The 24,318-nt window shown below is 39.9% G+C and overlaps 1 protein-coding gene across 1 annotated transcript in view; it reads right to left on the bottom strand.

The window, feature by feature from the left end:
* Positions 1–24,318, bottom strand: part of Smyd5 (SET and MYND domain containing, class 5) — a 331,312-nt gene that overhangs the window by 209,728 nt on the left and 97,266 nt on the right. Inside the window, exon 4 of the mRNA XM_090387391.1 lies at positions 15,296–15,365. Within this exon, the coding sequence (XP_090243517.1) occupies positions 15,296–15,365 (70 nt within the window). The remainder of the gene's footprint in view (positions 1–15,295; positions 15,366–24,318) is intronic.

Below are 24,318 nucleotides of genomic sequence, written 5' to 3'. Positions count from 1 at the left end.
TTGCGCGCGCGCGCGCACACACACACACACACGCACACACACACACACACACGCACGCACGCACACACACACACACACACACACACACACACACACACGCACGCACGCACACACACACACACACACACACACACACAAAGACATCCCCCATGGCAATATCATGTCCTGTACCCATTTGATCCACAAATGTTAAGCAAGCAGTGCATTTTAAAAGGCTGTGATTCAGAGGGTAACTGACCCCCTCAGTTCTACCCTGAGCCACAGCACTCCATTTAGATTGAGCCTTTTGCTTTTCTGCTCTGAGTCATGATTTCGATTCAATATCAATAAAATTTCAATTTCAATGCAAAATTATAACCCTAAACTTGTCAATTAAATTGTACCCTAAAAAAGTACAATTTAATTGACAATGAAGTTTAACAAAATTAATAAATTTTACTGGTTAATTGATAATATTATATACTATACTAAGCTAATGGGATATAATGTTGTATTGTATAACAATGGTGGCAAGTTACGAAATTTTTCCAAGTTTTTAAATTTTTCCAAGTTTTTTCTTTTTTCTTTTTTTTTTTTGCATTAGCGACTATTTCAAAAAATGTGGATTAATTATTCATGATGGTCAACTTAGTCACAATACTGATCACATTGAAAAGCCTGAAGACATGGGTGAACAATAGTTTAATGATTGGGTGATCATAGATGGTCATCTTCAAGCTACTACAGCTTTAACAGATGAAGAAATTGCCCAGTCTGTTACTGATAATTTCGCCAATGAGGAGGAAAATGAGGGTGAACAGAAAGAATTCCAGTTACAAAACTGGCAAAATCGTAACACTACAGCCGTCCTGAAGAGAGTGTCGAAAATGGTACAAGTGATTGTGAATATAGACTTATACAATATTAAAAAATCAATAAATAGATATACATATTAATAATTAATTAATATGTATATTAATTACGCTATGTACGTAAGTATAAATTTATTTTTATTTTGCTAACCTGTCGATAATATTCATCTGATTTTCATATATAATTTAATTGGCAATACAGCATATTTTCATATTTGGTTAAGTGTACTTTAAATTAAAATAACATGTAATTACATGCTTTATATCGTTATTTTTATAGCCAGTGGATAATATTCATAGATTTTTGCTTATTAGAATCACAATTCAATTTGCAAACGTGATCACTATAACCAGTGCTTACTGTACTTGGATTTTAGGAAGACTTCTGATATTGTTGCACAGGGAAGACTACTGTACAAATTAGAGCTGTGTGGCATTAAGGGCGAGTTGCTACAATAGATAAAGGGATGGTTGAGTGGACAGAGTGGTAATCAACGGACAATGTTCTCTTCATGGACTAATATCATTAGTTGAGTCCACCAGGGTTCGGTGTTGGGCCCATTGTTGTTTTCTTAATGTCCAAGTTTGCAGACATTACGAAGATTGGCAGGGTTGTTAATGACAGTATGCTACTGCAACAGGATCTAGAAAAGTTGGGCAGATGGTTGAGAGTTGGCAACTGAAGTTTAACATTGACAAATGCAAAGTACTGCATATGGGTAGTAGCATCCCCAGAGTAATGTACCAACAACCCTGAGGGTAGTGGAGAATGAAAAAGATTTGGGAGAAATTGTGCAGCCAGATAAGTTTACTGAGCAGTGCAGACAGGCTGAAAGAGCAGCTCTTGGGGCTTGTCAATGATATACAGGCATTAAGGATGTGATTATCCCATTATATAAGGCAATGTTCAAGCAGCACCTTGACAACCACATACAAGTCTGGAGGTCTAATTTTAGGAAGGATGTAGGGCTGCTGGAATGAGTACAGAGTAGGGCAACAAGATTGGTGAGGGGACCAACGGGTTGCACTTACCAAGAAAGGCTTTAGTTCTGAAAAACTGCAGCATCTGTAGATTAGGAACCTGTGAGATGATCTGATTGAGGTGTATACGGCCTTAAATAGTTTAGCAAGCTGAATGCTGATGGGATTCTTTCTCTTGCTCAGATTATGCACCTGAGGGGACATAAATTCAAACTGAAGAAAGACTTGTAGAATAGATGTGCGGAAATTTGCCTTTAGCCAGCTGGTGGATGATTGCTGGAAAATACTTCCATTTGTTGTTGTGGAAGTTGACAGCTTAAATAAATTCAGGAGAGAACTAGGTAAACTTTTGGGGAAACTGGATGGGTGAAATGGGAGGGTTTTTTTTTTTTTTTTTTTTATTGCCTGATGAAAAAGCTTGCTTTCTTGCATCATCATGCTAATTGCTCTGTTATTTGTTTGAGAAATTCTGGGTTCTGTTTATCCAGTTTATGGCACTGGAATTTCATCTTTTTGTTAGGAAGGGTAAGGGCATGTCCAATGTCCTTTTCTTATGCATTACAATGTAAGATTTACCAACAGTCCATCATTGATACCAACGCCTACACAGGTGTTCAAAGAAAGTGCATCACCTAGGAATTTGGGGGCGCCTCCGTAGCCAGGTGGGCAGGAGCGGCAGTGCGTAGCACACGCTTCTTGATTAGACCGGGGTTCGAGCCAGTGACCACCAAATACGGAGGATGCGGAAAGGTCAGGGAATGACCACCGTATATCCCCGGAGCAATATGGCCTTAGTTGCTAATGCTCCTAAAAACCAAATAACAAATAACAACAACAACCTAGGAATTTCACATTTCTAACCCTTTTTTGCGATAGTATGTTACATTAATGACTAGCATCACAAATAGAAATATAAACAAAAGATATTTATTAATAGTTAGGGCAAAGCTAAGTAATATTTGACAGATGCTCTCAAAATATTCCAAAATGAGCATTTGCAACCCTTGTACAACAGTTTTGGTAAACATGACAATTATGGCTGAAATGTTATCAGACGCCTTCAATTTGCTTCAGTTTATCATTTTAAATGGAACACAAAATGAAAAGTTCACCAGGTGCAAACTAATGTTTAGTTGAACTGCCTCTGGCCCTGATGGCGGCAGCAGCACACCGTCGAGGCATTGACAAGATCAATTTCTGAAGATAATCAACTGATAGTTCATAGTTCCAAACACGAATTATGGCTTCCTGCAGTTCACGAGGGGTCTTTGGTTTCTTTCTGGCAACTGCAGATTCCACATGGTGCCAACAGTTCTCTATAGGATTCAGGTCTGGGCTGTTTCCTGGCCAGCTAAGAGTTGTAATGGACCGTTCTCACAGGTGAAAAAATGGACAACTACTTTTTCGCCTGTAACAAACGTAAACATATTACTGTCGAACCTCTAATGCAGAAATGAAGCTAAAGTAACTACAGAAGTGCCTACTTACACTTTTAGCCCAATGATAAAGAGCAGCGTTGTCCTGAAAGATTCAGTTACTTGGCAGGTTGAAATGGTCTCTAATGGTTGGCAGCAATTTGTCGTTCAGAGCCTTGTCGATCAATTCGGCCCTGGAAAGATTGTGCAAGGCTGAAGGGGTAGAATTTTTTTCAGCCTGGACTGTACTTGTTAACAGGAGAGATTGCTTCTACAGGGATGGGATACACTTAAATAGAAAGGGTGCAAGAATATTTGCTGATGCTATCGAGGCAGTGTTAGGTGGGTCGGAAAACTGCTAGCTTGGGGGGAGACAAAGATTAATGGATTAACAGTAGCCACGGGCAGAGGTGAAAGAGATTCTTGCGCACTGCTTCTATTGGAATGAGCAGAAGCCTGAAAAACAAGATGCAGGATATTTCAGAGACTGCTGGAAGTCATTGCGGTACAAGAAAACACATGGGTTGTGTTAGGGTAGCTAAGAATAGAAACAGGTGCATGTATACTTGCGTGTACACTAATGCTAGGAGTTTAGTAAATAAATTTGATGAATTTGAGGTATTACTCAAAACATCAAAGGCAGATATTGTTGGGATATCAGAGACATGGTGTCACACAGATATAAGGAATGCAGAACTGGAATTTGGGGAGTACAACGTCTACAGAAAGGATAGACAGGATAGGAAGGGAGGAGGGGTTATGCTATTAGTTAAAAAACACATAAAATCCAAGGAAGTGAAGCCAGTTGACATCGCTGGACAGTGCAGTGTTGAGTCAGTTTGGTGTGACATAAGCATAGGTAAATCAAAATTGAGTAGTAGTGTGCTATAGGCCTAATGACTCTGATGAGTATAATAAGATACTGTACAGGGAAATAGAGTGGGCCAGTAAATCAGAGAGTCTTATAATGGGGGATTTTAATTTCCCAGATATTGACTGGAATTTGTGGGTTGGTCACTCACACACTAGCAAGGCTTTTGTGGATTTATTGGATGATTGTTCTCTACACCAGCATGTTCGGGAGGCAACTAGAGGGAGTAATACTCTTGATCTGATTATCAGTAGTGATTCTTCATGCATTAGGAATCTGCAGATAAATGAACCACTGGGTGGCAGTGATCACAGTGTGCTGAAGTGGGATTTACTCAAGGAGGTAACTACCATCAGAGGTAAAGGGAAGGGTTTTTGCTTTCGTAAAGGAGACTATGCTGGTCTGAGACAGTATTTAAATTCTATACAGTGGGACCAACTGATGATGTTACCAACAGCAAATTCAAAATGGGAAGCATTCAAGGAACTAATCTTGGAAGCTACCAGGCTTTACATACCAACCAAGAAATATTGTTCAAGGTTCAGGCCTAAATGGTTGTCAGATGAACTAATGAGACATATGGCAGAGAAGAAAAATGCATGGGATACATACAAATTAATGGGTGACGTGGAAGCCTATGATAGATATAAGTTGGTCTGTAACCAAGTCACAAAGGAGATTAGGCAGGCAAAGGCAGATTATGAGAAATCCTTGGCAAAGGATGCAAAGAAAAACAGAAAAGAGTTCTTTACCTATTTAAACTCAAGAAGGAAACGGATGAATCAGATTGGTCCACTGGATGTTGATGGTTCAACAGTTGAGGATCCAGCTCAGGTGGCTAACAATCTAAACGAGTATTTTGCATCTACATTCACACATGAGGAGTTATTCAGGAAGGGGAATGTCGTAGGTGAAGTAAACATTGGCAGTGAGCTAGATGATTTTCTAAAAACTGAGAGGAAAGTGGAGGAGAAATTGTTGAGGATAAACATAAAAAAGGCACCCGGGGTGGATGGGATCTATCCAGTTATATTAAAGGAGGCAGCAAAGGAAGTAAGCAAACCCCTAGCCATAATTATGAGAGCTTCTTTGGACTCATGGGAGGTACCCATGGACTGGAGATGTGCAAATGTAACCCCAATTCACAAAGGAGGATCAAAGGCTGACACAAGTAATTATAGACCTGTTAGTTTAACTTCGGTTCCAGGAAAATTAATGGAGGCACTGGTTAAAGAAGCACTGCAGGATCATCTGGACAAGAATTCAGTTATAGCTCAGACACAGCATGGGTTTGTTAAGGGCAGGTCTTGTCTGACCAATTTGATTGGATACTATGATGTAGTCACAAAAGAACTGGATGCAGGGAATAACTTTGATATTATATATTTGGATCTTAGAAAGGCTTTTGATACTGTTGCGCATGGAAGACTGCTGCACAAATTGGAGAAGTGTGGCATTCGAGGCAAATTGCTGCTATGGATAAAGGGATGGTTGAGTGGCAGAAGACAGAGAGTGGTAATCAATGGACACTGCTCAACGTGGACTAATGTTATTAGTGGAGTTCCTCAGGGTTCAGTGTTGGGTCCATTGTTGTTTTCTGTATTTATAAATGATATTGATGATGGTGTATCAGGCTTAATGTCCAAGTTTGCAGACGATACAAAGGTTGGCAGGGTTGTTAAGGACACTACTGATACTATGCTGCTGCAACAGGATCTGGAAAGGTTGAGCAGATGGGCTGAGAGGTGGCAAATGAAGTTTAACATTGACAAATGTAAAGTACTACATATGGGAAACAGTAACCCCAGATCAACGTATCAACTCTGTGGTACTACGCTGACAGTGGTAGAGAATGAAAAGGACCTGGGGGTAATTGTGCAGGCAGATATGAAGTTCTCTGAGCAGTGCAGACGAGCTGCAAGAGTAGCTCATGGTGTCTTGTCAATGATATACAGGAATTTTTCTAGCAGGGACAGGGATGTGATTATTCCCTTGTATAAGGCATTGGTCAGGCCACACCTTGAGTACTGTATACAGGTCTGGAGGTCTCATTTCAAGAAGGATGTAGAGCTGCTGGAATGAGTACAGAGAAGGGCAACAAGATTAGTGAATGGAACAAAGGGTTGCTCTTACGAAGAAAGGCTTAAGTTTTGCAAATTACAGAGCCTGGAGACTAGGCATCGCCGAGGTGATCTGATAGAGGTGTACAAGGCTTTGAATGGCTTGAGCATGCTCAATGCCGATGGAATTCTTCCTCTTGCTCAGAATAATCACCTGAGAGGGCATAAATTCAAATTGAGGAAGGACGGATGTCGGATAGATGTGCGGAAATTCGCCTTTAGCCAGCGGGCAGTTGGTTTGTGGAATAGACTTCCATCGCTTGTTGTTGAAGTTGATAGCCTAAACAAATTTAAGGCTCAGCTGGACAGGTATTTCGAACGAATTGAGGGGTGAAATGGGAGTAGTGGTTGTTTTTTTTTTTTTTTTTTTTTTTTTTCTTTTTTTTTTGGCTGATGCTGAATAAGTTTGCTTTCTTGCATCATATGCCTCTACTAATGCTAATGCTAATGCTAATTTGTCTTCCAATATAGCCAGGTATGCATTGGCATTTACGGAACCTTTTATAAACTGCAGGTGATATGAAATGCACCACCATATCATTTGGCTGGTAGGGAATTTCACTGCAGACACCATACAGTCTGGATGGTATTGTTCACCACGTCTAAGGCGAATCGTTTGTCTCCCATCAGAGACATGCAGGTTGAATTTCTTCTTATCCAAAAAAATAACTGACTTCCCGTGCTCGGGGGTCCATTTCATATGCTCCTTACACCAAATTAATTGGGCCTTTTTTCATTTTTTGTGTAAGGAGGGACTTCTTTTTAGGACTATGGGCTACAAGTCTATTTTTGAAGAGGTGTCTTCTGACTGCTACTGCACTTGCTACCACTCATGCATGTTCTTCCCATTCTCTTTTCAGCTCAGACGAAGAAGCTTTACAGTTTTTAAGGCATAAGTGCTTCAAAACGTGGTCCTGTTTTGGCGTAGAGACTCATTTGTATCCAGTTTCCTTTTTTCCTATCAGCAGAACCAGTATTCTTGAGTTTGGAAAATAATGTACTCACTGTTGACTGATTACAAGACACTCTGAAGCAATATGACGGGAAGAACGTCCTTCCTCACGTAAAGCAACGATAGCACTCTTTCTTTCAACTGCATGTAACTTGCCATCCTGACAAGCAAGAATGACTGCAACTCATGCAGAGCATGCTTACATAGCTGAAAGTAACAGCCGATGGAATATTACGCCATCACCTACGCGTGTCAATCTTATCTGATGCAATCTGTAAGAAATATTCCCATATACAGTGGATTCCAGTTATCTAGGCCACCGGTTAATTGGGGAAGCTGTTTATCTGGGAGAAATCTTAAAAAACAGAACCCAATCGAGAAAACAGCCAAGGTTTACTTTGCTTAATTGGGACAACATGCCGTTTAATCGGGGCAGGAGACCGCAGCACTTGAGATCACCCTACAATTGTCTCCGACTGTACCACGTGGTTCGGTCGAATTTCTGGAGGTCACAACCATAAAACAATTAGCAGTTACCTGTTTATTGGTCTTTTCTGTTAATGCAACCTATCATAAACGGATAGTAAATTCGATCTTATTGAATTTGCGATAATACTGACAGCTGGAATTCTGTGGGTTATTATGGTGAAATGTGTTTACACTTCCATGGAATCTTCAATCATATAAAAAAATTTATTTTCAGAATCTTCTCTTCATTCCTACTTTTAAAGCTTCGTAACTTGATACTCCATTCTCATTTGTGCATATCGTGTTACTTGCAATTTGTGTGCGCTGTGTTCTAAATCTCTAAGACAACAAACACTATTAGCTTTTATCTAGCATATAGCCTCACGTCTAAATTTAATAACATCAAAATTTTGCCCGACCTATTAGGTCTTTAACACACCTCTTTAGTGTTCAACCCCCCCCCCCCAACCAGCGATTTCTTAAAACAGCAATCCCATTAAGCACAAATGTCAAATACGTATTTTTTTTTTTAGGTCCTAGCCACTGAAATCCCAGGAAACTAGGTGGCAGGACCTGCCAGAGCAATATGTTGTGATACTGGATACACCCGGCTAGCCTCCACGTGGCAGGGTATGGGCAACGTCAGGCTCCACTTGGGGCCTGGTGGCCAATAAGCCGGTCAAACAATGGGCACAACATATCACGCTGCACAGACACAGCCCACACACTTTCAAGTTTCTGGCTTGACAGTGTATTGTCCTCGATACAGCGAAACACACACGGAGTTGGGAGAAATCCCAGGTGCCGTTTGACACGAACATACCTTATACCCTACTGACACCATCATATGCTTTTACATCGAAGACAACATAAAATTACACTCACGCCTCAGGGTTTTTTTGTATTCTTGCAAGTGTGTCAAGCAGGTTGGTACTAGTAGACTTGCCTTTGATTACTGTGTGGAGAGAGAGAGGGAGGCCTGTGGTTGAAGCAATGTTCTGTAAGTTCAGGGTTAATGGCCTTCTCGAAGAGTTTCAGGAATCCACAGCTGATGGTGATGGGAATGTAGCCTTTCGGATACTTACATTTTGGTACTGGGTGCACAAAGTATGTGTTCCAGATTTCTGGGGGATCTGTACTAATGATTATTTGATTAAAAATATGCACATGAATATCAACAATGTAAACGCTGCAGATTTGCAAAATAAACTGTGGAAACCCATCTGGACCTACTACTGCCTTTAGTGTAGCTTCTTTGTGATCTCAATCAGATGGTCTCTGCTGATAGCAAAATTAGAGAATACAGGGTAGCTTGTGTATCCTACCACAGGAAAGACGGACTGATTATGCTGCTGATTGGCCTGTTCGAAATGTAGCCCATTCCCTGAAGGTTTTCTCATCCATTGTACACTGATTTCGTGTAATTGGGGGCATTTTTTTGAGTTGCATCCTGTTGATAATCAGCTTCCTGTGAGTCATTCATTTCTCTAGTTCAAGGGAGAACTAGACAAACATTTGGAGTGAATGGATGGGTGAAATGGGATGGTTTTTTTTTTTTTTTTTAAAGCTTAGCATAAGTTTGCTTTCTACATCATATGCCTCTACTAATGCTAATGCCAAAATTGAGTATACTGAGTTATGTAAAGCCATTAGAAAGAGACTCAGAGAGAACATAAGATTTAACACAATAAAAGTAAAACAAGCATTAAGGGAAAACAAAGGACTAAAATCAGCAGTCATGAGAAGTAATACAGTAAGATAAATGATACTGAATTAGAAGAATAGTGATGGTGTGCTTATAAATAGCAGAAAAGACATAATTCAAATAGCAGAAGACTACTAGAAAGTATTATATAAGGAGCAAGAGAAGGAGGCCAGCTGTTGTTGTTGTTGTTGTTGTTTGGTTTTTAGGAGCATTAGCAACTAAGGCCATATTGCTCCAGGATATGCGGTGGTCATTCCTTAACCTTTCCGCATCCTCCGTATTTGGTGGTGACGGGCTCGAACCCCGGTCTAATCAAGAAGCGTGTGCTACGCACTGCTGCTCCTTCCCACCTGGCTACGGAGGCGCCCAGGAGGCCAGCAGTGGGGAAAATGGATCGCAAATAAGCAACATGTGACATACCCGATATCCTTCCTGATGAGATAGAATCGGCATTGAAGAAAATGAAGAAGCAAAAACCCCAGGTGAAGATGAAGTTATTAGAGAGTTATTAAAATTAGAAGGAAGAGACATGACACAGAAACTGGCAAGTCTTCACAAAATACATTACGAAAGGCGTGATGCCTAAGGAGTGGAATAATGCAATCATAATTTTGCTGCATCAGTAAGGAGATAAATCAGAAATTGGAAATTACAGACCACTTAGCTTGTTGTACCACATCTACAAGTTGTTCATAAGGGTCATTACTAACAGATTATAAAGAATACTTGACGAGAATCAACGGAAAGAGCAAGCTTCCTGGTTGTCATTTTATAAATGACAACCAGGAAAAAGTGGTGCACTTCGTCTTCCTAGAGACATGTTTTTAAGTTAATTAATCTATTAATATAATTGGGAACTTTTACTTTATACTTTTACTCTATTTACTTTCCTTTATGTAAATTTAACCCTAACCAATACGGATCTAGAGGCGAGTATAAGATAATAAGCTTTGCTAAGAATCTTAATAGATAATCAACAGTACTTCAAGCTTTCACCTATAAAATTAGTCATCATCGCTAACAGGTCTATAATTATTTGCGTCACCCTTTGCATTCTTTTTGTGAATTGAGGATACATTTGCACATCTCCAGTACACTGGGACCTTCCCTAACTCTACAGATGCTCCCATAATTATGGTTAAGGGTTTGCTTACTTCTCTTACTGCCTCCATCAAAATAACTGGATAGATTCCATCTTCCCAAGGTGCATTTTTTTTTTTTTTTCTTTAACTTCAAACAATTTCTCCTCCACTTTGCTCTCAGTTATTACCAAATCACTTAGGTCCCTGTAAACTTCCAGCATCACTTCATTGAATAACTCCTCATGTGTGAATGTAGATGCAAAAATACTCATTCAATTTATCAGCTACTTGAGTAGAATCATCAATAGAAGAACCATCTATGTTAAGTGGACCAATCTGATTCAGTGCCTTCCTTCTAGAGTTTACCTAAGTAAAGAACTCTTTGCTGTTTTCCTTTGAATCCTTTGCTAAAGATTCCTCGTAATCTGCTTTTGTTGCCTAACCTCCTTTGTGACTTGATTACATACTAGCTTATATCTGTAGTAGGTTTCTGTGTCATCTGATAATTTATATGCACCCCAAGACTCATTAATCCATCTTACATCCATTTAGATCTGAACCTTCAACAGTATTTCTCAGTTGGTAAGAAAAGCCTAGTAGCCTCTATGTTTAAGTCCCTGAAGGCTTCCCATTTAGAATTCACCATTGGTGAATTCTAAACGAGTACAGAGAAGGGAAACAAGATTAGTGAATGGAAAAAAAGGGTTGCTCTTATGAAGAAAGGCTTAAATTTTGCAAATTAGTGTCTAGAGAATAGGCACCTGCGAGGTGATCTGATTGAGGTGTATAAAGCCTTGAATGGTTTGAGCATGCTCAATGCTGATGGAATTCTTCCTCTTGCTCAGAATAATCATTTGAGAGGGCATAAATTCAAATTGAAGAAAGATAGATGTAGATTAGATGTGCGGAAGTTTGCCTTTAGCCAGTGGGTGGTTGGTTGGTGGAACAGACTTCCATCCTTTGTTGTGGAAGTTGATAGCTTAAATAAACTTAAACTGAGCTGGACAGGCACTTGGAACAAACAGAGGGGTGAAATGGGAGTGTGTTTTTTTTTTTTTTTTTTTGCTGATGCTGCATAAGCTTGCTTTCTTGCATCATATGCCTCTACTAATGCTAAAACAATCCTCCAATAAATCCACAAAGATCTTGCTAGCGTGTGAGTGACCAAAGCACAAGTCCAGTCAATACCTGGAAAGTTAAAATCCCCCATTACAAGACATTCTGATTTGCTGGCCCACTATTTCTGTTCGTTGTACTCATCAGAGTCATTAGGCCTATAACACAATTAGTTAGTTTAACTTCTGTTCCGGGTAAAATAATGGAGTCGCTGGTTAAAGATGCATTGCAGGATCATCTAGACAAGACTGCAGCAATAATTCAAACACAGCATGGGTTTGTTAAGGGAAAGTCTTGTCTGACAAATTTGATTGGTTATTATGATGCGGTCACAAAGGAACTGGATGCAAAAAATAATTTTGATATCACATACTTGGATTTCAGGAAAGCTTTTGACACTGTTGCGCATGGAAGACTACTGTACAAATTGGAGCAGAATGGTATTAAGGGTAAGTTGCTACAATGGATAAAAGGATGGTTAAGTGGGAGAAGACAGAGGGTGGTAATCAATGGGTGCTGCTCTTCGTGGACTAATGTTATTAGTGGAGTCCCACAGGGTTCGGTGTTGGGTCCACTGTTGTTTTGTGTATTTATCAATGATATTGATGAAGGTATATCAGGCTTAATGTCGAAGTTTGCAGATGACACAAAGGTTGGCAGGGTTGTTAATGACAGTAATGGCAGTGTGCTACTGCAACAGGATCTAGATAATTTGGGCAGATGGGCTAAGAAGTGGCAACTGAAGTTCAACCTTGACAAATGCAAAGTACTGCATATGGGTAGAAGTAACCCCAGAGAAACGTACCAACTGTGTGGTACTACACTTAAGGTGGTAGAAAATGAAAAAGACCTGGGAGTAATTGTGCAGTCAGATATGAAGTTTTCTGAGCAGTGCAGACAGGCTGCTAGGGCGGGTCATGGGGTTTTGTCAATGATATATAGGAATTTTGCTAGCAGGGAAAAGGAGGTGATTGTCCCTCTGTATAAGGCAATGGTCAGGCCACGCCTTGAGTACTGCGTACAGGTCTGGAGGCCTCATTTTAGGAAGGATGTAGATTTGCTTGAGCGTGTACAGAGAAGAGCAACACGATTGGTGAGGGGAATGAAGGGATTTTCTTACCAAGAGAGGCTTAAGTTCTGCAAATTGCAGTGGCTGGAGACTAGGCACCTGCGCAGTGATCTGATTGAGGTCTATAAGGCCTTGAATGGGTTGAGCACGCTGAATTCTGATGGGATCCTTCCACTTGTTCAGATTACCAACCTACGGGGACATAAGTTCAAATTAAGAAAGGACAGATGTAGAATAGATGTGCGGAAATTTGCCTTTAGCCAGCGGGTGGTTAATTGCTGGAACAAACTTCCATCTGTCGTTGTGGAAGTTGATAGGTTAAATAAATTTAAGGAGGAACTGGACAGGCATTTGGAGGGAATGGTGTGATTTTTTTTTTTTTTTTTTTTTTTTTGGCTGATGCTGCATAAGCTCCTACACTTGCTTTCTTGCATCATGTGCCACTACTACTACTACAATGTCTCTGATATCCCAACAATAATATCTGCCTTTGATGCTCTGATCAGCACTTCAAATTCACAAAATTTATTTACTATACTTCTAGCATTGGTGTACAATGCATCTGTTCTTACTGTTAGTTATCCTAACACAACCCATGTATTTATTTATTCCATGATGACTCCCAGCAGCTCTTGAAATCCCCAGCAACTTGCTCTCTAGGCTGCTGCTCATTACAACAGAAGCAGTGTAAGAATCACTATTAATTTTTGGTCTGTAAATCCTGCCAAGCCAGCAGTTTTATGACCCACTTAACACTGCCTCAATAGAATCAGCAAATATTCTAGCACCCTTTCTATTTAAGTGTATCCCATCCCTGTAGAAGCAGACTCTCCTGTTTGCAAGCAAAGACCACGCTGAAAAAAAATTCTGCCCCATGAGCCTTGTACAATCTCTCCGGGGTCGAATAGCCTGACAAGGCTCTCATCATAAATGCCCTCCTATCATGTCTAGGCAGAATTACAGACACTTTCAAATTTAACCCCAACTTGTGACATTTTTTCAGCATTGACTTGCACTTGTTAAGTAAATCTGCAGATTTCTTACTCTTAAGTCATTACTGTCAATGTGTACAACAATAAAAGATGATATCTACCCTACAACATCATCAACTTTTGCCCCTGGCAGACATACCCTGGTGCTGTTCCTCCTATCTTTTTTGCATAATATATTCCTCGTCCCCCCTGGCGTTGAGTTGGGTAGCTGAGAGCTTGATGGGCACTTATATTAATTTCTTTAAGGGGCGTCAACTCTACACCTGAAACTCTCGTAGATGCCCATCAGAATGCCGAGTTGGTGCCTAATTTCTTCACAGTCTCTGCACTTAGCACCCACAAAGACATCCTCCTTGGCTAAATCATGTTCTGTTCTAGACAGGTCTGCAAACATTTCACATTTTGCACATTTTTTTAGACTGTTGCATTGGAGAATAATCCACTTCAGTTCTCCTGCGAGGGGCAATACTACCGCTACTTTGTGCTCATTGATGTTGTTATACCACACTTGGAATACTGTGTTCAAGAATGGAGACCATACCTAAAGAAAGACATTGTGCTTCTTGAAAGGGTCCAAAGACAGGTAACTCACCTGGTGAGACTGACAAAAGGGTGTCCATATGAGGAAAGACTTCGAATGTGTGGGTTGCAGAGCTTGGAAACTAGGCACCTTTCAGGAGACTTGATTGAGGTGTTTAAGGCTCCTAGAGGCATAAGTCAAATGAATGAGGATGAAATCAATGACTAGTGATTCTAGAGCTAGTGGCCATAAATTCACGTTATGGGGGGGGGAGATGTTCAGACTAGATTGCAGAGGCGCCTCCGTAGCCAGGTGGGAAGGAGCAGCAGTGTGTAGCACACGCTTCTTGATTAGACCGGGGGTTCGAGCCCATCACCACCAAATACGGAGGATGCGGAAAGGTCAGGGAATGACCACCGCATATCCCGGAACAATATGGCCTTAGTTGCTAATGCTCCTAAAAACCAAATAACAACAACTAGATTGCAGGAAGTTTTATTTTAGTCAACAAGTTCTAAATTAATGGAATAAGTTATTTACATGGGTGTTAAAGGCTGACAGTTTGAGGAAATTCAAAGGTCAGGTAGATAATTACTCATGTGAGGAGGGAAATGCATAAGTTGTCTATTTCCTTTTCTCTTATTAATTTTTTATTTTTTAAAATTTTCTTATTATTATACTATTTTTTTTTTTTTTGCCTGGTACAGCATAAGCCATGCATCTTGGCTTCCTTGCACACGTGGCCATTGCTAATACTAAATTGAATGCAAATAATATTAAGGCAAGTCACATTTTGATACTTTTTCACAATCAAAATGTCATTTTATTTGTTGCTGCTTTTATATTTTATACCAGAAAATGGCAACTTAATTGTTTATCCTGCTCCACAGTTAATAGGTGTACTACAGTTATAATTTACAAGTAAGAAGTTATTAAAAAAAACTTTGGGTAACACACTGTGGAGCCCTGAGAAATACTTAGGGGACCACAAAGGATCTACAGATCACAGATTGTGTACCACTGCTATACCAGAGTTCCATGTAACATATTACGAATACAGAAAATGAAACAGCTATTAGCTATTGAACAGTTGGAGAAAGTTATAAAAATTAACTGGGCTTGTAATATTTTGAAATGATGAAGGAATGCATACCTGCTTTACAGTGGCTATCATGCGGGCAATCAACATAATACTGGCTGTTTCTGGTGGATAATGCATGTGTCTGTAAGAGAGAGATATAAAAGACATTTTTGCAAGTAAAATTAAGCACTGTGATAATAAGGTTAAAAAATAAGTTAAACAGGTTACATAACAAGAACAAAAAGCAAGTTCATTAACTAACTCTTTCCTAAATAACTAACCGTAATTTTAAAAGTTTATATTGATACATCATCATCATAATCAGCCATTTTCAATCCACTGCAGGATGAAGGCCTCTCCAGCAACTTTCCAGTTCCTTCTGTTTTGAGCACTGGCCATCCATTTGGCCAGTGCATCCTACTCAAAAACTCATGAATTTCATCTATCCATCTCCGCCTTTGTCTTCCAGGTTTTCTTCTAGCTCCTCTTGGGTACCATTCTGTTATTTTCTTAGTCCACCTGTCATCATGTCTTCGAGTTATGTGTCCTGCCCAAGACCATTTTAGTTCTTTAGTTTTGATAAGAATGTCCTTTACTTGAGTTTGCTGCCTAATCCATGTGTTTCTCTTCTTATCTAACAGTCTGATTCCCAATATAATTCGTTCCATTCTTCGCTGTGTAGTTCTTAGCTTCTCTTCCATTCTTTTGGTGAGTGCCCAAGTTTCACTTCCATAAGTCATGGTGGGGAGTATACATTGATTCATTATTTTACGTTTCAGACAAACTGGGATATTGCTCTTCAGTATGTGACTGCATTTCCTGAATGCTATCCATCCAAAATTTATTCTTCTCTTGACTTCCAGCCATTTATCATTATTACAGCTAATAACTTGTCCCAGATAAGTATATTACTCCACCTTTTCAATTACTGCTCCTTCAATCATTATTTCCCTTTCTGTGGCATACTTGTTCATCATTACTTTTGTTTTAGCCATATTCATCTTTAGTCCAAAATCCTTACTAACTGTGCATAACTGATTAAGATTTTCCTCTAATTCTTTGGGATTGTGGCTTATGACCACAATGTCATCTGCAAATCGTAAATGGTTTAGGTACTCTCCATTCACATTGACTCCTTTCTGCGACCAGTCTAATCTGAAAGCTTCCTCAAGGGCAGCAGTAAACAGCTTCGGCGATATTGTGTCTCCTTGTCGAACTCCTTTCTCGATTTTAAATTTGCTACTGTCTTTGTCTAGTCTAATAAAGGATGTAGCACTCTCATATATTTTCTTCAAAATCATAATATATGGAGTATCTATGCCTTGTCTTTCCAGTGCCCGAAACATTGCCTTATGCTTCCTCAAATGCCTTCCTCAAAGGCATTTGACTCCTGTATGGAGTCAAATGCCTTTTCATAATCCACAAATGCCAGGCATAATGGTGTTTTATATTCATTTGCTTTCTCCATTAGCTGTGATATTACGTGAAGGTGATCCATAGTTGAGGATCCCGTCCTAAAGCCAGCTTGCTCTTTCGGTTGATTCTCATTAAGTATTCTTTCTAATCTCATTGCTGGAGGGTTTGGTCTTTTCCTCTTCACGCTGACCAGGCGTCTTGAAGAGAACCAGTCTACACGTTCGTTGCCACCTAAGTGACGTAACAGGGCTTACCATCGAGAAGGTGTGCATGAGTGGATTTTAGGGAGGCAGGCCAACCGGACTTCTAAATCTTCTGTACTGTAATAGAGAGATATTGGATCCATCAGTGTTTTAGGCTGAGTGTCTGATAACACACAGGATACCTGGTCCCCTCTAAGCCCATTTTTTTTTTTCTTTTTTCGTTATTGATGCTGTATAAGCTTGCTTTCTTGCATAATATGCTATTTCTAATTTACATTTTCATTATCCTACAGATGTAATATGGGGCAGATGATGTTGATACACTATAGCCATATTCAAATTTTAAATACCATCATAAATACAGATTAGTTGTAACTAAAACTGTGCATTTAGAGGATGCCTACATTTAGAGAATGACTATCAAGCAGCAGTAAGATTTCAAATGATATTATCATTTTGAATGATATTCAGACTACAAACTAACACAAAATAAAATTTAAGAGAGTGATACCATCGCGAAGATAGCAAGTAAACCAGATGAATATAGCAAATGACAAGTGCACACACGGGGGGGGGGGGGGAGAAAGAGAGAGATATAAAAAGCAAACATACACCGAACAATCTGAACTCTAACATGGCAATCTATCTATCTAAAGATTCATGCATGCTTATATAACTGTTTTATCAGAAAAAAAAAACAGCTTTGTCCTAATGTGATTCACGAACATCATCTGCCCCATATTACATCTGTAGGATAATGAAAATGTAAATTAGAAATAGCATATTATGCAAGAAAGCAAGCTTATACAGCATCAATAACGAAAAAAGAAGAAAAAAAAAACCCACTTTTAGCATTAGCAAAAGCATATGATACAAGAAAGAAAACTTATATAGCATTGGCAAAAAAAAAACACAACACACCCTTCTTATTTCACCCATCCACTCGCTCCAAATGTTTTTCTAGTTCTGCCTTGAATCTATTTAAGCTATCAACTTCTACGACAGATGGAAATTTGTTCGAGCAATCAACCACATGTTGGCTAAATGCAAACTTCAACACATCTATTCAACGACTGTCTTTCCTCAATTTGAATTTATGCCCTCTAAGGTGAATATTCTGAGAAAGAGGAACAATCCCATCAACACTGAGCATGCTCAGACCATTCAAACCTTTATACACCTCAATCAGATCACTTCGCAGGTGCCTAGCCTCCAGACACTGTAATTTGCAAAACTTAAGCCTTTCTTCGTAAGAGCAACTCTTTGTTGAATTCACTAATCTTGTTGCCCTTCTCTGTACTTGTTCCAATAGCACTACAACATTCTTAATAAGAGGCCTCCAGACCTGTATACAGTACTCAAGATCTGGCCTGACCATTGCCTTATACAAGGTGAAATCTCCTATATCCTGTATATCATTGACAAGACACCACGAACTACTCTCGAAGACTGTCTGCACTGTTCAGAAAACTTCATATCTGCCTGCACGATTACCCCCCCAAGTCATTTTCACTCTCTACCACTGTCAGTATAGTATCACAGTTGATACATTACTCTGGGGGTTACTGCTTCCCATATGCAGTACTTTACATTTGTCAATGTTAAACTTCAGTTGCCACTTCTCAAGCCCACCTGCTCAACTTTTCCAAATCCTGTTGCAACAGCGTACTTAGTGTCATTCACAACCCTACCAACCTTCGTATCGTCTGCAAACATTAAGCCTGATATACCATCATCAATATCATTAATAAATACAGAAAACAACAATGGACCCAATACTGAACCCTGGTTGACTCCACTAATAACATCAGTCCATGAAGAGCAGTACCCATTGATTACCACTCTGTCTTATCCAACTCAACCATCCCTTTATCCATAACAGCAATTTGCCTTCGATTCCACACTGCTCTAATATGTGCAGTAGTCTTCCATGCGCAACAGTATCAAAAGCCTTTCTAAGATCCAAATATATGATACTGAAATAATTCATTGCATACAGTTCCTTTGTGACCACATGATATTATCCATTCAAATTGGTCAGACAAGAAGACTTCTCCTTAACAAACCCAAACTGTATCCGATCTATAACTGATGTCTTGTGTAGATGATCCTGCAATACTTCTTTCAACGGTACCTCCATTAATTTCTTTGGAACAGAAGTTAAACTAACAGGTCTGTAATTACCTGTTTCTCCTTTTGTGGATTGGGGTCACATTTGCACATCTCCAGTCCATGGGTATCTCCCCTGAGTCCAAGGAATCGTTCATAATTATGGGTTTCCTTACTTCCTTTGCAGCCTCCTTTAACATAACCAGACAGATTCCATCCACCCCAGGTGCCTTTCTTATGTTAATCTTCAACAATTTCTCCTCCACTTTACTCTCAGATATTACAAGATTATCTAGCTTACTGTCCGAGTTTAATACACCTCTGGCATTCCCTTCCTGAATAACTCCTCATGTGTGAATGTAGATGCAAAATATTCATTTAATTTGTTAGCTACCTGAGCAGGATCATCAAAAGTTGAACCATTGATATCAAGTGAACCAATCTGATTCATCTCCATCCTCCAAGAGTTTACATAAGTAAAGAACTCTTTGCTGATTTTCTTTTCATTCTTTCTGACATTGCCTGCCTAATCTCCTTTGTGACTTGGTTACAGACCAGCTTATATCTATCATAGGCTTCAGTGTCACCTGTTAATTTCTAGATATCCTATGCATTTTTTTTCTCTGCCACATGTCTAATTGGTTTATCTGACATCTATTTAGGACTAAATCCTGAACAATATTTCTTAGTTGGTATGAAAAGCCTAGTAGCTTCCGAGATTAATTCTTTGAGTGCTTCCCATTTTGAATTTGCTGTTGTTCCCACAGTATAGGATTTAAATACTGTCCCAGACCACCTGTAGTCACCTGTACAAAAGCAAAAACCCTTCCCCTTTACCCCTGATGGTAGTTACCTCTTTGAGCAAATCCCACGTCAGCACACTGTGATCACTGCCGCCTAGTCGTTCATTTATCTGCAGATTCTTAATGCATGAAGAATCACCACTGATAATCAGATCAAGAGTATTACTCTCTCTCGTAGTCTCTCTAACATGCTGCTGTAGAAAACAATCATCCAATAAATCCACAAAAGCCCTGCTAGTGACTAACCCACAAATTCCAGTCAACAACTGGGAAATTAAAATCCTCCATTATAAGACGCACTGATTTACTGGCCCATGCTATTTCTCTGTACAATATGTTTATTATACTGATCAGAGTCATTAGGCCTATAACACACTCCTACTCTCAATTTTCCTATACCAGTACTTATGTCACACGAAACTGATTCGACACTGCGCTATGCAGCCATGTCAACTGGCTGTACTTTATTGGATTTTATGTGTTTCTTAACCAATAGCATAACCCCTCCTCCCTTCCTATACACATTGTATTCCCCAAATTCCAGTTCTGCGTTCCTTATATCTGTGTTATCCCAACAATATCTGCCTTTGAAGTTTTGATTAATGTCTCAAATTCATCAAATTTATTTACCAAATTTCTAGCATTGTTGTTCACAAGTGTACATGCACTATTTTTAGAGGCATACGATGCAAGAAAGCAGGCTTATGCAGAATAAGCAAAAAAAAAAAAAAAAAAACCCTACTTTCAGCACCCAATCGTTCCAAATGTCTGTCCAATTCAGCCTTAAATTTATTTAGGCTATCAACTTCCATAACAAAAGATGGTCTGTTCCACCAATCAACTACCCACTGGCTAAACGCAAATTTCTGCACATCTATTCTACAACTGTCTTTCCTCAATTTGAAACTGTATCCCCTCAGGTTCTTAATCTGAGCAAGAGGAAGAATCCCATCAACATTCAGCTTGCTCAACCCAAGGCCTTAATCACCTCACAGGTGCCTACTCTCCAGGCACTACAATTTGCAGAACTTAAGCCTATCTTCGTAAGAGCACCCCTTTGTTCTCCTTCTTTGTACTTATTCTAGCAACTCTAATACTTTGCTAAAATGAGGCCTCCAGACCTGTACACAGTACTCTAGGTGTGGTCTGACCATTGCCTTGTATAACGGGATAATCACCTCCCTGTCCCTGCAAGCAAAATTCATATATATAATTTACAAGACTCCATAACCTGCCTGCACTGCTCAGCAAACTTCATATTTCACAGCGCAATTACCCCCAGGGCTTTTTCACTTTCCACTTCCCTGACTGTACTACCACACAGTTGGTACGTTTCTCTTCAGTTATTGTAACATCGTCCTGTACTTGTTGACTAAATCTGCAGATCTCTTATTCTTAATGTCATTAGTTCGAACATGTACAACGATATGATCTTTCGTGCCCTTAAAAGATGATATCTGCTCTAAAACTTCAACTTTTGTCCCTGGCAGACATACCCTGGTCCTGTTCCACCTATGCTTCTTGCATATTATATTCCCAGTCTCCCTGACAATAGTCACCTAGTTCCTTTGGGAACAGTGCATTCAGCCTTGGAGATTGCCTCTGTGTTGCCTGATGCACAGGAGTGAGCTCTGCCATTGAGCTGAGCAGCTGATGGTGGGGCCCCTCATTAATTTCTTCAAGGGCATTTACCCTACACCTCAAGGCGCTCATAGACAGCCATCAGAACACTGAGTTGGTTCCTAATTTCTTGACACTCTAGACATCTAGCACACACAAAGGCATCTTCCTTGGCTAGATCATGTGCCGTTTTAGAAAGATTATTGAACATTTCACATTTCGCACATTTTTCGAGACTGATGCGCTGGACTGTTTTCTAACGCGACCAGAACACCCTCGTCAACACAACACAAAATAAAATTTAATAGAGTGATACCATCGTGAGGATAGCAAGTAAACCAGATGAATATAGCATATGACAGGCACACAGAGAGAGAGAGAGAGCTATAAAAAGCAAATATACACCGAACAATCTGAACTCTAGCATGGCAATCTATCTATCTAAAGATAGATGCACTGCTTATAAAACTGTTTTATCAGAAAAAAACAGCTTTGTCATAATGTGATTCACAAACATCATCTGCTCCATATGACATCTGTAGAATAATGAAAAAAATAAATTAGCATTAAGCATATGATGCAAGAAAGCAAGCTCATCAACCAAAAAAAAAAAAAAAAAAACCACTTCCCATTCTTCTTCTCCATCTGCTCCAAAAGTCTGTCCAGTTCTTCCTTGAATTTATTTAAGCTATTAACTTTCACGACGACAGATGGAAGAACTTTCCAGCAATCAACCACCCACTGGATAAAGCAAATTTCTGCAGATCTATTCTACAACTGTCTTTCCTCATTTTGAATTTATGCCTCTCAGGTGCATAATTTGAGCAAGAGGAAGAATTCCATTCAGATTGCCCAAACCATTCAAGGCCTTATACACCTCAATCAGATCAACATGCAGGTGCCTAGGCTCCAGCCACTACAATTTGCAGAACTTATTCTTGGTAAGAGCACTCTTTGGTTCCCTTCACCAATGTGGTTGCCCTTCTTAACATGCATTCCAGCAGATCTACATCCTTCCTAAAGTGAGGACTCCAGTCCTGTATACAGTACTCAATATACATCCTAACCATGGTTTTATATAAAGGGATAATCACCTCATTATCCCTGCTAGCAACGTTTCTATATATCATTGACACAAAACACCATGAGCTGTCCTGGCAGCATGTGTGCTGCCAGGACAATTTCATATCTGACTGCACAATTACCTCCAGGTCTGTTTCATTTCCCCCCCCCCCCCGAGTACAGTACCACACAGTTGATAAGTTACTCTGAGGTTACTGCTACCCATGTGCAGTATCTTGCATTTGTCATTGTTAAACTTCAACTGTCATTTCTCAGCCCATCAACTCAATTTTTCCTATATCTTGTTGCAGTAGCTCACCCTGATAACTGTCGTGAACCAATGTTAGCCATGTCCCAACGAGTGCCAGTTGAACACGCGCCAGATCATTACCAACCGCCTGAACAGTTCATTGTTGATATGATGGGTTCATAGCTTTGTGCGGTTTCCACGAGATTCACACCCTCCCTTCCACTCGAAATAACTGGAAACAGGACTCATCAGACTCATCTCCAGTCATCCAAGGCCCAGTGCAGTTGAGGCGTAGAGTCCAGTGTTGTGGTGTTAGCAATGGAATTACGGTGGGTCGGCAACTCCCATAACCTATTGCATCTAATGATTACCTGATGGTCTTGGTGGAGACGTTTCTGGCACCTCTCTCTCTCTCGTTGAATTCGGTAGTGATTTGTGCCACTATCTCTCTCCGGTTGGCTGAAACAATGCAAGACAGACATCGACGACCATGTTCATCCACCACCTTTCTCTGCCCAATGTGCTATCCACGAGTTGATGTTATTACAAAAATGCCATATCCCAATACACTCTTGATACTGTTGAACAGGGATAGTGTAATTTCTCTACTACCTCTGCGATAGAGTGACCCATGCATCAGGGACCCGCTATCATCCGTCTTTCAAAGTCCATTAACTCACAACATTTATCCATACTAACATCGAATTGCCATCTATGTAAATGCAGTGTACCTATATACCTGCCAAGCAGTGGGGTCGTCCATTAGCGAGAGGGGTGACAGCGTCGAGTTGCTCAGGAACTAGGTATCCTATGAATTCTGTTCTTTCAGTGTATAACTTCATGCCATTATTCCTTGAGTCAGACTCGGGGATTGTGTCAGGGTTCTTTATTATCTGAGTCAACTGCTCTGCTATGTGCCTGTGTATGCAGCTGAATTTCTTGTACCAGTAGTTGTGGATGTTATCTATTCCTGGAGTTCACCAGTTATGGGATTTCCTAATATACTGTTGTATTTCTTCCCCTATTCTGTCATCTCTTGTAGGTTCTTGAAGTTAGCCATAATGGCCCTTGGATAGATCTAGAAAGAAAGAAAACCAAGAACCTACAAGAGATGACAGAATTTGCCTTCCTTTTAGTCTTGTCCGAATTTCCTGTAGAAGGCTCTCCGGTTTTCATCAAATATCCTGTTATCTGTTTTTCTCTGTAAAGGTGAAGTCTCTTTCTGAGTGACAGGAGTTCCTGCTGTGTCCAGGTATTCTTCGATCCTCCAAATATAGCTCTTGTGTGCTGTGGATGTTGTCTTTCTTGAGGATAGTACTGGGTCAGTCTCTTCTATATTCTGCTGTCTTCTTTCCCAGGCTGGTGGTTTCTAGTCTTTGCATTTTATGTAATGTTGTTCTCTGGTTGCCCTTCCATTCATCCTAGTGGCTGCTACAGAGGCACAGTAAATGGCTGTGCGGATGGTGTCTAGTGTTACTTCATTGTGGTTGAGTATTAGTCTGTAGCATGCCAAAGGATTCTGTTTCGTCTCTGTTTCGGTATGGTATGAGTCTTTGTGGGGTCCATTCCCTTGAATTCTGCTAGTGCTTTCTTCCACTCTTCTATTCTGGATATCACAATCTTGTCTGTTTA

The sequence above is a fragment of the Mastigoproctus giganteus genome, chromosome 13 (assembly GCF_048544385.1).
Source record: "Mastigoproctus giganteus isolate SK-2022 chromosome 13, ASM4854438v1, whole genome shotgun sequence".
Taxonomy (NCBI): Eukaryota; Metazoa; Arthropoda; class Arachnida; order Uropygi; family Thelyphonidae; genus Mastigoproctus; species Mastigoproctus giganteus.
The sequence above is the reverse complement of the archived record's forward strand: the minus strand, read 5'-3'. Positions and strand labels throughout refer to the sequence as shown.